The sequence below is a fragment of the Ranitomeya variabilis genome, chromosome 3 (genome assembly GCF_051348905.1).
Source record: "Ranitomeya variabilis isolate aRanVar5 chromosome 3, aRanVar5.hap1, whole genome shotgun sequence".
NCBI lineage: Eukaryota > Metazoa > Chordata > Amphibia > Anura > Dendrobatidae > Ranitomeya > Ranitomeya variabilis.
Window position 1 is genome coordinate 655,002,266 of NC_135234.1, and position 13,875 is coordinate 655,016,140.

General features: G+C 43.2%; 1 protein-coding gene across 1 annotated transcript in view; it reads left to right on the forward strand.

Annotated features, from left to right (window-relative positions):
* The window catches only part of LOC143816857 (glycoprotein-N-acetylgalactosamine 3-beta-galactosyltransferase 1-like), a 61,250-nt gene that overhangs the window by 21,084 nt on the left and 26,291 nt on the right, over positions 1-13,875 (forward strand). Inside the window, 1 exon segment of the mRNA XM_077297777.1 lies at positions 8,792-8,986. Coding sequence (XP_077153892.1) covers positions 8,794-8,986 — 193 coding nt within the window. The 5' untranslated portion in view covers positions 8,792-8,793.

The window sequence follows — 13,875 nt, forward strand, 5'->3', positions numbered from 1 at the left end:
TGAGAATTTTCTCTGAAAATGTACTTTATCTTGAAAGGGGTCAGTACGCATGGTACCATCCTAAGTTATTAATATCAGCCCGCAGCTGTCTGCCTAGTCTTTGCTGTTTTCTTCTCAGACAAGTCTGTCTGATAAGAAAATTGCAGCACACTCGACTTGCAGCTGATATTCGGTTCATACTCTGCCAAGCAAATCAATGAGTCCGAGGAAAAAATTGGACTGTGCTCAGATGACATCTGAGTCCGGTCCGATTTTTACGGACTGACTGAATTGAGAACATGGAAAAATTTCTCCTCATCCAAGAAAATCGTATCACACTATGATCAGACTTTAATCAGAGTTTGATCAACATAATCGGCCCGATTCTCTTGGATAAGAGAAAATTCAGTGGTGTAACCTAGCCTCAAAGATAGGTATTTCTTTTGAACTTTTTTGAAAATTTTCCAGAGGATTCAAGGAGGGAACCCAAATCTCAAAGAGCTCCTATTAGTTCTGAGTAAAACACAAAAAGGGACAAGAGATGAAATTATTGTTTGTGTTTTTACCTCAAATATGTATCATTAGTGAATCAGAGTTTTTCCTTATCTGGGATTTTTCTATGATAATTTTCTACAAAGACAAATTATTTCTATAGCTTGAGACTGTGAACAGCCAAGACTTTTCTGCAGGTGATGTATGCAACTATTTCTGTATATGTCATCTATGTCAGCTATATATTTTTTTACAAATCTATACAGTTCAGAATGTTGATGGACAGCCTTGTAAGGACATCTACTCTTTACTATTGTTTTTTTTTTTTTTTTCAAATTCGCCTTGATGCTAAAAACTACATGTGGTATTTATACAATAGTAATGGAGATTTCAAAATGACCACAAACTTGTCACCTCAGTTTTTAAACTGTACAAAGCCTACCACTCGAGAATAAGGCCGGGGTTACACTAGCGAAGAATACGGACGAGTGTTATGTGAGAAAACATCACATAGAACTTAGACCAATATTAATCTATGGGGCAGCTCACATCACCGTACTTTTTGTCGGGTATATTCTACGTGCGTGTAAAACGCAGCATGCTGTGATTGTATGAATATATCGTCCAAAACTTGCTAATGCAAGCCTATGGATGCGAGAAACTCGGACACCACACGGACCATTCGTGCAGCTTACGGCAAATAAGCACACATTTTCCTAATTTCAGCCCATTGAGCTATTAAATTCAATGGGGGAACAGCATTGAGAAAGCCGTGCGAAACGCGCGTTGGGGATCAGTGGAACACACCACTTTATGTTGACATGGGTAAGTGACAGCCTGTACCTCTGATGTGTTAGAGGCTTTATAGCACTATTATGCAGATACGTATAGCACCCACATGGTGATGCATCTGTTTGTGGCACTTTATACAATTTTGCACAGCTGCACATGCACCTTTTCTTAGATTGAGGCAGATTTAACTAGCGGGTACCTTTGACATTTATTTTTACTGGGTGCCGTCTTGCTCTGTCTAAAGTTTACGGTGGTTTCTCGCTGCTTGCTCTGGATATTCCTCCTTGCTACCTGTCTGATTACTTTGTAACATATTTGTATGATGTTTTATTGATTTTGTATAAATAAAAATAATTCATGTTCAGTTTTTAACACTTTTTCTGTGGTCTATTGCTACTCTGGTTTTGTTTCTATTATATAACATTACCTATCGCTTTCTCATAGGTCACAGACTGCAAGAATGTTGAGAGCTGTAGCTTAGCACCCATTCCCTTTCCCTATTGCACAGTGTTTATGTATGAGATATCACCAGAACCACCATGGATACATGAATACGTCACACAAAGACACACCACCAGTAGAAGAATATATCACTAGAACCACAACGAGTACATTAGTACATTACTGGAACCACCATTAGTACATGAATACATTGTCAATCATAGTACAATGATCAATTACGATGCCAATACAGCACTATATACATTCTTATGGCATGAACTTACAACTTCCAATATGCACTTAACAATGGAAAGAACATACTGGGAGTTGATGTTAGCAGCCATCATCAGACTGCGGACTATACAGTAACCAGTACTAATGAGATATAGTCAGTATCACAAATAAACATTTACATCCAGGTATCTTATAGGGATCATCTTCTCTTATTGGAGTCATCTTTCTTTTCCTCTCTATCTTGTCCAAACGCCATGATCACTGTTCACATCCACAGCTCGTCAATGCAAACTTTCATCTTTTTTGCAGCACATCCCGACATGGTGCGCTTGAAAATTGCAGTGTCATTATAATGTCCCTGAATAAAAATATCTGCTCTATGCTGTATCTCTGAATGATTGCCCCCTTCCTGTTCAAAATATGTACCCCACACTGTCCTCTACTATAGAATATTGCTTCCACATCATCCACTCTTATGAACTACTAGATGGTTGCCCGATTCTAACGCATCGGGTATTCTAGAATATGTATGTCCACGTAGTATATTGCCCAGCCCACGTAGTATATTGCCCAGCCACATAGTATATTGCCCAGCCACATAGTATATTGCCCAACCACGTATTATATTGCCCAGCCACGTAGTATATTGCCCAGCCACGTAGTATATTGCCCAGGGATGTAGTATATTGCCCAGGGATGTAGTATATTGCCCAGCCACGTAGTATACAGCACAGAGCCACATAGTATATTGCCCAGTGACGTAGTATACAGTAGAGCCACACAGTATATTGCCCAGTGACGTAGTGTATTGCCCAGGGACGTAGTATACAGCAGAGCCACATAGTATATTGCCCAGGGACATAGTATACAGCAGAGCCACATAGTATATTGCCCAGGGACATAGTATACAGCAGAGCCACATAGTATATTGCCCAGGGACATAGTATACAGCAGAGCCACATAGTATATTGCCCAGGGACATAGTATACAGCAGAGCCACATAGTATATTGTCCAGGGACGTAATATACAGCAGAGCCACATAGTATATTGCCCAGTGACGTAGTATATTGCCCAGGGACGTAGTATACAGCAGAGCCACATAGTATATTGCCCAGTGACGTAGTATATTGCCCAGGGACGTAGTATACAGCAGAGCCACATAGTACATTGCCCAGCTATGTAGTATATTGCCCATCCACGTATGTCACAGCTTAAAAAGGGCATCATATGCCTGTTAAAAAAAAAAAATAAAATAAAAAAGAGTTACAGTATATACTCACCTTCCGGCGAAGCGGTTACCGTCGCTGCTGGTGCGCTCCGGTCCCAAGAGTGCATTGCGGTGTCGCGAGATGATGACGTAGCGGTCTCGCGAGACCGCTACGTCATCATCTCGCGAGATCGCAGCATGGAGCGGACAGCTGAGCGTCGCGACCGGGAAAGGCCTGGGCCGACGGACGGTGAGTATATATCGATTTTTAAATTTTTTTTATTATTTTTAACATTAGATGTTTTTACTATTGGCGCTGCATAGGCAGCCTCAATAGTAAAAATCTTGGTGACACAGGGTTAATAGCGGCAGTAATGGAGTGCGTTACCCGCGGCATAACGCGGTCCGTTACCGCCGGCATTAACCCTGTGTGAGCGGTGAGCGGAGGGATGTATGCGGGCGCCGGGCAGTGAGTGCGGGGAGTAAGGAGCGGCCATTTTCTTCCGGACTGTGCGCGTCGCTGATTCGTCGCGGCAGCCATGACAGGCAGCTGCCGAGACCAATCAGTGAACGAATAACGGTGACAGAAAGACAGACAGAAGGACAGACAGACGGAAGTACCCTTAGACAATTATATAGTAGATAACTGCCACACTGTTGCTATCTTCATTGTCCGCCCTATGCTGCTCTCTTTCCATACTGGACTCCCTTTTCATATTGTCCCTTCACACTGTGTCCCCCTATACTGTCCAGTCTGTACAGGGTGCCCCCACTTCAAAATTTCCCCCCCATACTGTACCCTCACACTATTTTCTCCTCAATAAAGCTAGCTTGTATCTTCAGCTTCAACTCTTACCTTCCCACTGCTTTCCTCCAGTGGTGAAGTATATGTCGGCTCCCTTTTCCATCATTATATTCTGCTTCATCTGTGCCCTTAAAGGTACCTTCACACGAAGCGACGCTGCAGCGATAGCGACAACGATGCCGATCGCTGCAGCGTCGCTGTTTGATCGCTGGAGAGCTGTCACACAGACCGCTCTCCAGCGACCAACGATGCCGAAGTCCCCAGGTAACCAGGGTAAACATCGGGTTGCTAAGCGCAGGGCCGCGCTTAGTAACCCGATGTTTACCCTGGTTACCAGCGTAAAAGTAAAAAAAACAAACAGTACATACTCACATGCGTCCCCCGGTGTCTGCTTCCTGACACTGACTGAGCTCCGGCCCTAACAGCACAGCAGTGACGTCACCGCGGTGCTTTCACTTTCACTTTAGGGCCGGCGCTCAGTCAGTGTCAGGAAGCAGACGCCGGGGGACGCATGTGAGTATGTACTGTTTGTTTTTTTTACTTTTACGCTGGTAACCAGGGTAAACATCGGGTTACTAAGAGGGCCCTGCGCTTAGTAACCCGATATTTACCCTGGTTACCAGTGTAAAACATCGCTGGTATCGTTGCTTTTGCTTTCAAACACAACGATACACAGCGATCGGACGACCAAATAAAGTTCTGGACTTTATTCAGCGACCAGCGATATCACAGCAGGATCCTGATCGCTGCTGCGTGTCAAACGAAACGATATCGCTAGCGAGGACGCTGCAACGTCACGGATCGCTAGCGATGTCGTTTCGTGTGAAGGTACCTTAACACTAAAAAGTAGGAATAGCTCAGATCTCTGCATGAGACAAGGTGCTAATCTCTCCCCATGGCAGAGGACTACAGCCCCCTGCTGATTGTATTGGGGGCAAATGCCCCACCGGTCTCCTTAGTTTTGCCCCTGTGCAAAACTGCGGCTGTTTGTTTTTCAGCATATAAGTCCATTTACTTCTATATGCAGTAGTTTAACAACATGTATCTGCATATTTTAATTCTTTTGTGAACTAGTTTTTATTGGTAGAGACAGGAAAACTTATAACTCTTAGACATTTTGAAACATACTGTTATACGTACAATGTCAGGTTGCACGGTTCTTGTTCTACAGTGAGCAGCCTGGGTGGCTTAATCATGCTACCATGCCATGGGGTGGTGGCACTCACATCTTGATACCTCCATTTACTTGGCTCTCAGGCACTCTATGTGAGTATAAGTATTATATTGATCACTCTTGTTCCATCTGTCGAGGGTAAAATCTCGCCGGCTTTATGTAAGGTCAGGAATAGGAAAGCCCTACTATTTGTTTGCACGTTGCATTTAATATGGTAATGGTGGGCGGTATCCTGGCAGCTATAAAAGAGGACTGTTCTGAGTGACATATTTCATGAAACCCTATGAGCCAAAGTCCACTTGGGATTGATTATATACAATACTTGAATTAATATCCTTTTTGATTTGTGTGTGCCACTATATGTTAGTTCTGCTTGAATTTTTAAACTGTTTTAATAATTTGAATAAATATTGATGATTTTAGTTCTGTTTGAATGGACCCTCTTTTTTCCCTATATTATATTTCTTTGGGGGAGGTGTTACTTTCTATGTAATTTGAGGATATATTCTCATATAATAATTGAAGACCGTGTTTATAAATGCTACCATGCCTGTAGCGTCTCTTGACTTGTTTCCCATAGAGCACATTTGGGATATCATTTGTCGACAATTGCAAAGGTAGCTGCCAGCAGCGGATCTTGATGATTTATGTACCTAAGTGCCTTCAGTGTGGCAGAACATTCCTCAGATATCCATGAATAACCTCATAACTGTTGCGGACATAGACATAAGAGGGCCCTTCTGCAAGAACAGTATATGGGCCATTTGCAGTCCAATAGCTCATCATTATACACAATTCCACCTGTTTTGGAGGTAGAAGTGGGCCCCCTGTACTACATCTGCACAGTTTGCACCAATAGCATTGATAGTATGCCAACGTTTGTATGTGCATGTAATTCTGAGTGTGGCACTATTATTTGATACTAAATTAATAGAGATGTTCTGATCATTTTGATTACATTTCCTCATCATTTTCATCTCATTAACATGACTATCCGTCCTGTAATTTCCATAATTTCACAATTTTTCCTTCTTGGTGTTGCAATTTCAACGTTTGTTGAAGGCTCAGCTAATGTACTAATTTTTCACCTTGCTTTTGACTGATACCGCCTATTGGAGACAATGACTATTGACACTACTGACTACAGTATTTATATTTTCTAAAATGTTGAGTGTCGGGCACAATGGCAGCAAACTGATCTATAGAGACTGGAATAGGACCTTTTCTTTTTGCGACAGAATTTGATGATTATAGCAAAAATGTAGAATCACTCTCTGAAATAATAATAAAAAAAGTGTGTGTGTATGTATATAGATATATATACAGTATATATACAGTGTATATTATATATACTGTATATACAGTTAGGTCCATATATATTTGGACAGAGACAACCTTTTTCTAATTTTGGTTATAGACATTACCACAATGAATTTTAAACAAAACAATTCAGATGCAGTTGAAGTTCAGACTTTCAGCTTTCATTTGAGGGTATCCACATTAAAATTGGATGAAGGGTTTAGGAGCTTCCGCTCCTTAACATGTGCCACCCTATTTTGCGGGGTCCTCTGGGGTGATGTTATGTAGCTAGATGGTATAACTTGCCACAGGTGAAGTATATCCCCAGGGCTCCAAGTGTGTAGATGGAAAATGGTGCAGTGAAGAACGAGGACACAGGTTTGCAGTCTCTTTACCTGGTTTACTGAAGACTTCAGGCAGCCACATTCCAGAGTACCAGATCACAGGACAGGCAGGGTCCGGCCGGCTTGGAAGCGAATTCAGAGTCCCCTTTACCAGGTGGAGTTAAAAGCCTTCCTCCTAGCACGGTGGTATTGTAGTCCCTTACTGCCTATGGCTTCTGATAAGGTCCTCACAGTTCTCTCTGTCCTCCATAAAGGTGGGACATAAACTCGTATGGTAGGTGACTCGAGCCTTTTTACAGGGTCTATATCACGACCCGGACACTATGTGTCACTGTGTCTCCTGGGTGTTAGGGCGGACAAGTGATGTGTAATCCAACTGTCCTGCCGGTTTCTGCTGTCAGTCTTAGAGTCCCTCACAACCTCAGTGTTCTGACTACCTGTAATCTGCGCCATCCAGGGAGGTAGCTAATTCACTGCTCTGCTCCACTGGTGTTCCTTCTCCTGTGCTTCGCTCTTCCACATGCTCACTACAATCTGGCTTTCGGGATTTTCTCTGTCCAGGAGCTGCAGCAGTTTCTCGTGGTTGCACGGCTCGTCATACATTCTTCCTGCCTCAGACTGCTCCAGTCTGCTCTCTGGCACTAACTGACTAACTTTCCCTCCAAACCACAATATATCTCTATATGCAGGGGAGTCACCTAGAAAAAGGATCAAAAGCTCCCTCTTGTGGCCTGGAGTGTGAACATGTTGCATGTTTGTGTTACCTGGTGAGAGTTATCCTTCATCGCTTCCAAGCGTGACATCACTCTCCCCATGAGGAAAGCAATGCCACTGTGACGACCAGGACCCTGGGGCGTCACATATATAAATCAAGTATTAACAATTAGAGTTTGAAGATAGTCTGGGTAGCACATGTTATAGGTACCTGTTTGCTCTAACATATGAGAAGATAAGATAATGATGTACAATGTTCTTCACATATTATTATTACCTAGCTTTCACAATGGTTTTTACTTATTCACTTACCTTCTATTACAAACATAAGGAAAATGAGGCAACCCTGGTGCTTCCATGTAATGAGTTTCTAGAAATGTTCCCTAAAATAATTATGATGAAAGCATTTTAAAACTGCTGCAATTCTGTATATCAAAATGATTTAAAACACTACATCAAATGTTTTTTAAGTCCTACCGTAAAACATGGAGGGAAACAAAAAAATTCCATGTCCAGAGCATGTTGTGCTTGGGGCTGGTGGTGAAACACACCACTGTACAGGATTAAAAATATATGACTGGTGTTTACCAAAAACAATGCCACAGCTGCCCACAGGTTGTATAAGGTATTGCAGTTTAGTGTTATTTACTTAAATGGAGCAATAGCAGACACAGAGCTGTGGACAAGTGTTGCACTATTTCTGTAAGAGAACAGTCAGATTTCATGTAAAGGCAGTTTTTCCAGCAGAAGACTGCAGCCCGCTGTACTGACTGATAGCAGCTTATCATTATGGCCGGCTGTCAGTCAGTGCTGGGAATGCTGCTACAGCCGCCGCTCCTTATACACAGAGCAGTGACTGAAGCCATGCCAGCATTGCCTCTGTGATTCTACCAGGGGTGATAAAGTTAATTTTCTCCGGGCAGCAGGACTCTCAGTGCATGTGCAGTATAGTGCCTAAACACTATTAACCTGCAGATTAATCCAATAGCTGGAGTTATTTAATAAGACAGATTCCCTTTAAAAGAAGCTCAAAAACACTGAACATGATGAGCTAGTAATTTTGATATTGCATTGCATCTGTTCATTATTTTTAGCATTTCTTTAGTGCTTTTTCAGGTAGTTTCCTGGGAAGTCTCAGCTGAAAAAGCACATACCTTAGATCTGTAATACTTTGTTTAAAAATCCTGGAAAGACTTGTACTAAGAAATTGGGAAGCATAAACCTGATCTGCAGTAGTGCATTTTTTACAAGCAACTTTCAATGAGGCAATTGATATAATCAGTTATTTAATGCACGTTTTTAATTACAGCAATGATGCTTTTTTCCGGCAAAACTTCATGGCTAGCCTTCACCCTTGGCATAATGGTTGGCTTCTTCTCCATATTCGTTCTTCTACAAAACATCACTATCAGTTCCAGAACTGGGGAACCATTAGCAATTTACTCTTGGAAAAAAATTGATGACCTTTATCTAATGGAGAGGCTTCCCCATACTCACCAGCCAGGTAATCTTATAACATTATCATTAATTAAAAAGTTCCAGGTTGTATGTTTGATTCAATTAGCGGTAATGCTGGATTCACACGCAGCTGATACACTGCACTGAGAACTGCAACAGCTCTATAGTGCTGCAGTCTTTCCATTGCTTCCCCGCAGAATTACCTAATCTTGCATGACATGTTAGGACTAAGGGCTTGTTTCCACTTGCGAGAAACACGTCCGTGTCTCGCATGTGGAAACCAAGCTCTGGCGCCAGCATATTGGAGCGGAGCGTGCAGCTCCATGTGTTCCTATGCGACCGCATGCTCCGCTCTGGAGTGCCGGCGCCACAGCTTGGTTTCTACATGCGAGACACGGACGTGTTTCTCGCAAGTGGAAACAAGCCCATATACACTTCCTCCAATGTGCACGACAAGGTAGCCCACAAACAAAATAAGCTAAAGGTCAGTCACGGTATATACAGGTGCATCTCACAAAGTTAGAATATCATCAAAAAGTTAATTTATTTCACTTCAGCAGCAGCCACAGCAGGCACAGAAGCCACACTCAAGATATCACAGAGTGCAGTTATGTGACATTAATGCATCACAATAAAAAATGTAATATCACCTAGTCTGTACAGTGTGCGATTGGGGAGCAAAAGTCCTTGAAGATCCATGACTTATATTCATTTTGATGAAAGGCGGTCAATACTTTCAGGGGACAGCCAGCGGCGCCATTTAGCCATTCACTGCTGTCTTGGGGAAAAGCTCTCTTAACCCCTTAACCCCCGGAGCTTTTTTTGGTTTTGTGTTTTCGTTTTTCAATCCCCTTCTTCCCAGAGCCATAACTATTTATTTTTCCGTCAATATGGCCATGTGAGGGCTTGTTTTTTGTGAGACGAGTTGTACTTTTGAACGACACCATTGATTTTACCATGTAGCGTACTAGAAAACAGGCAAAAAAATTCCAAGTGCGGTGAAATTGCAAAAAAAGTGCTATCACACACTTGTTTTTTGTTCGTTTTTTTTACTAGGTTCATTAAATTCTAAAACTGACCTGCCATTATGATTCTACATGTCATTATGAGTTCATAGACGCCTAACAAGTCTAGGTTCTTTTTTATCTAACTGGTGAAAAAAAAAAAGCGCCATGTTCTGATACCCATAGCATCTCCATTTTTCGAGATCTCTGGTTAGGTGAGGGCTTATTTTTTGTGTGCCAAGCTGACATTTTTAATGATACCATTTCTTTTGATCACCCGTTATTGCATTTTAATGCAATGTCGCAGCAACAAAAACAAGTAAGGCTACTTTCACACTAGCGTCGGGCCCGGCCCGTCGCAGTGCGTCGGGCCGAGGTTACCGACGCTAGCGTTGTCTCCGCCGCACAACGGGGGCAGCGGATGCATTTTTCCAGCGCATCTGCTGCCCCATTGGGAGGTGCGGGGAGGTGGGGGCGGAGTTCCGGCCGCACATGCGCGGTCGGAAAAAGCGGACCGTCGGGAGCAAAAAACGTTACATGTAACGTTTTTTGCTCCCGGCGGTCCGCCACAACACGGCGCAACTGTCTCACGACGGTTGCGACGTGTGGCAATGCGTCGCAATGCGTCGCTAATGTTAGTCAATGCAGAAAAAACGCATCCTGCAAGCACTTTTACAGGATGCGTTTTTTCGGCAAAACGACACATTGCGACGTATTGCAGTTAACACTAGTGTGAAAGTAGCCTTATTCTGACGTTTTGACTTTTTTTCTCGCTATGCCATTTAGCAATCAGGCTAATCCTTTTTTTTGATAGATCGGGAAATTCTGAATGTGGCTATATCAAATATGTGTATGTTTGATTTTTTTTTTATTGTTTTATTTTGAATAGGGCAAAAGGGGGGTGATTTGAACTTTTATATTTTTTTTATATATTTTTAAAAACTTTTTTTTATTTTTGGCATGTTTCAATAGTCTCCATGGGAGTCTAGAAGCTGCCATAACTTGATCGGTTGTGCTACATAGAGGCGATGATCAGATCACCTCTATAAAGCAGAATAACTCACTTGCTACGAGCGATGACCACTGGGTGGTCTCCAGGAGACCTCAGGTTGTCATGCCAACAGACTGATGACCCGCAGTCACGTGACGCGGGTCACCCGTGGGCGAATTTCCAGCACAATTGCCGGAAACGCTTGTCAAATGCCTTGTTAACCCCTTCATGACCTTGGGATTTTCCATTTTTCCGTGTTCGTTTTTCGCTCCCCTCCTTCCCAGAGCCATAACTTTTTTATTTTTCTGTCAATATGGCCATGTGAGGGCTTATTTTTTGCAGGACGAGTTGTACTTTTGAACGATATCATTGGTTTTTGCTAGGTTCAATAAATGCTAAAACTGACCTGCCATTATGATTCTCCAGGTCATTACGAGTTCATAGAAACCTAACATGACTAGGTTATTTTTTATCTAAGTGGTGAAAAAAAATTCCAAACTTTGCTAAAAAAAAATAAAATTGCGCCATTTTCCGATACTCGTAGCGTCTCCATTTTTCATGATCTGGGGTCGGTTGAGGGCTTATTTTTTGCGTGCCGAGCTGGCGTTTTTAATGATACCATTTTGGTGCAGATACGTTCTTTTGATCTCCCGTTATTGCATTTTAATGCAATGTTGTGGCGACCAAAAAAACGTAATTCTGGCGTTTCAAATTTTTTTCTCGCTACGCCGTTTAGCGATCAGGTTAATGCTTTTTTTGTATTGATAGATCGGGCGATTATGAACGCGGCGATACCAAATATGTGTAGGTTTGATTTTTTTAATTGATTTATTTTGATTGGTGCGAAAGGGGGGTGATTCAAACTTTTATATTTTTTTTATTTTTTTCACATTTTTTTAAACTTTTTTTTACTTTTGCCATGCTTCAATAGCCTCCATGGGAGGCTAGAAGCTGGCACAACGCGATCGGCTCTGCTACATAGCAGCGATCTGATGTTCGCTGCTATGTAGCAGAAATGCAGGTGTGCTGTGAGCGCCGACCACAGGGTGGCTGTCATGAATCCCAATGGCTAGGGATAGCAAGGGACAAGCAAAGTAATACAAAATATCGGACGGGCTCTAGGGTGATGGAACCTGGGCTGACCGCTGCCCTACGCCTGACAAACGCAACTAGAGATAGCCAGGGAGCGTGCCTACGTTGGTTCTAGACGCCACGCACCAGCCTAAGAGCTAACTAGTACTGCAGAGAAAATAAAGACCTCACTTGCCTCCAGAGGAATGAACCCCAAAAGGTATAGTTGCCCCCCACATGTATTGACGGTGAAATGAGAGGAAGGCACACACATAGAGATGATATATATAGGTTCAGCAAATTGAGGCCCGCTGTAAACTAGAAAGCAGAACGATACAAAAGGGGTCTGAGCGGTCAGCAAAAAACCCTAATCAAAAAACCATCCTGAGATTACAAGAACCCATGTGCCAACTCATGGCACATGGGGAGAACCTCAGTCCACTAGAGCTACCAGCTAGCATAGAGACATAATAAGCAAGCTGGACAAAAAAAACAACAACTGAAAATCAGCACTTAGCTTATCCTGAAAGATCTGGGAGCAGGTAGGCAGGAACCAAACAGAGCACATCTGAATACATTGATAGCCGGCAAGGGAATGACAGAAAGGCCAGGTAAAATAGGAAACACCCAGCCTCTGATGGACAGGTGGAAACCAAAGGCCGCAACCCACCAAAGTCACCCAGTACCAGCAATAACCACCAGAGGGAGCCCACAAACAGAATCCACAACAGTACCCCCCCCTTGAGGAGGGGTCACCGAACCCTCACGAGAACCCCCAGGGCGATCAGGGTGAGCTCTATGGAAGGCGCGGACCAAATCAGTAGCATGAACATCGGAGGCGACCACCCAGGAATTATCCTCCTGACCATAACCCTTCCACTTAACCAAATACTGGAGTTTGCGTCTGGAAACACGAGAATCCAAGATCTTCTCAACAACATACTCCAATTCTCCCTCCACCAGCACCGGAGCAGGAGGCTCAACCGAAGGAACAACGGGCACCTCATACCTCCGCAACAACGACCGATGGAACACATTATGAATAGCAAACGATGCTGGGAGATCCAAACGAAAAGATACAGGGTTAAGAATCTCCAAGATCCTATAAGGACCGATGAACCGAGGCTTGAACTTAGGAGAAGAGACCTTCATAGGGACAAAACGAGAAGACAACCACACCAAATCCCCAACAAGAAGTCGGGGACCCACGCGGCGACGGCGATTAGCAAACTGCTGAGTCTTCTCCTGAGATAACTTCAAATTGTCCACCACCTGGTTCCAAATCTGATGCAGCCTGTCCACCACCACGTCCACTCCAGGACAATCCGAAGACTCCACCTGACCAGAGGAAAAACGAGGATGAAACCCCGAATTACAAAAAAAAGGAGAGACCAACGTGGCAGAACTAGCCCGATTATTAAGAGCAAATTCGGCCAGTGGCAAAAAAGCAACCCAGTCATCTTGATCAGCAGAAACAAAACACCTCAAATAAGTTTCCAAGGTCTGATTAGTTCGCTCCGTCTGGCCATTTGTCTGAGGATGGAATGCAGACGAGAAAGACAAATCAATGCCCATCTTGGCACAAAACGTCCGCCAAAATCTAGACACAAACTGGGATCCCCTGTCAGAAACGATATTCTCCGGAATCCCATGCAAACGAACCACGTTCTGAAAAAATAAAGGGACCAACTCAGAGGAGGAAGGCAACTTAGGCAAGGGCACCAAATGAACCATCTTAGAAAAGCGGTCACACACAACCCAGATAACGGACATTTTCTGTGAAACCGGGAGATCAGAAATAAAATCCATGGAAATGTGCGTCCAAGGCCTCTTCGGGATGGGCAAGGATAACAACAACCCACTGGCCCG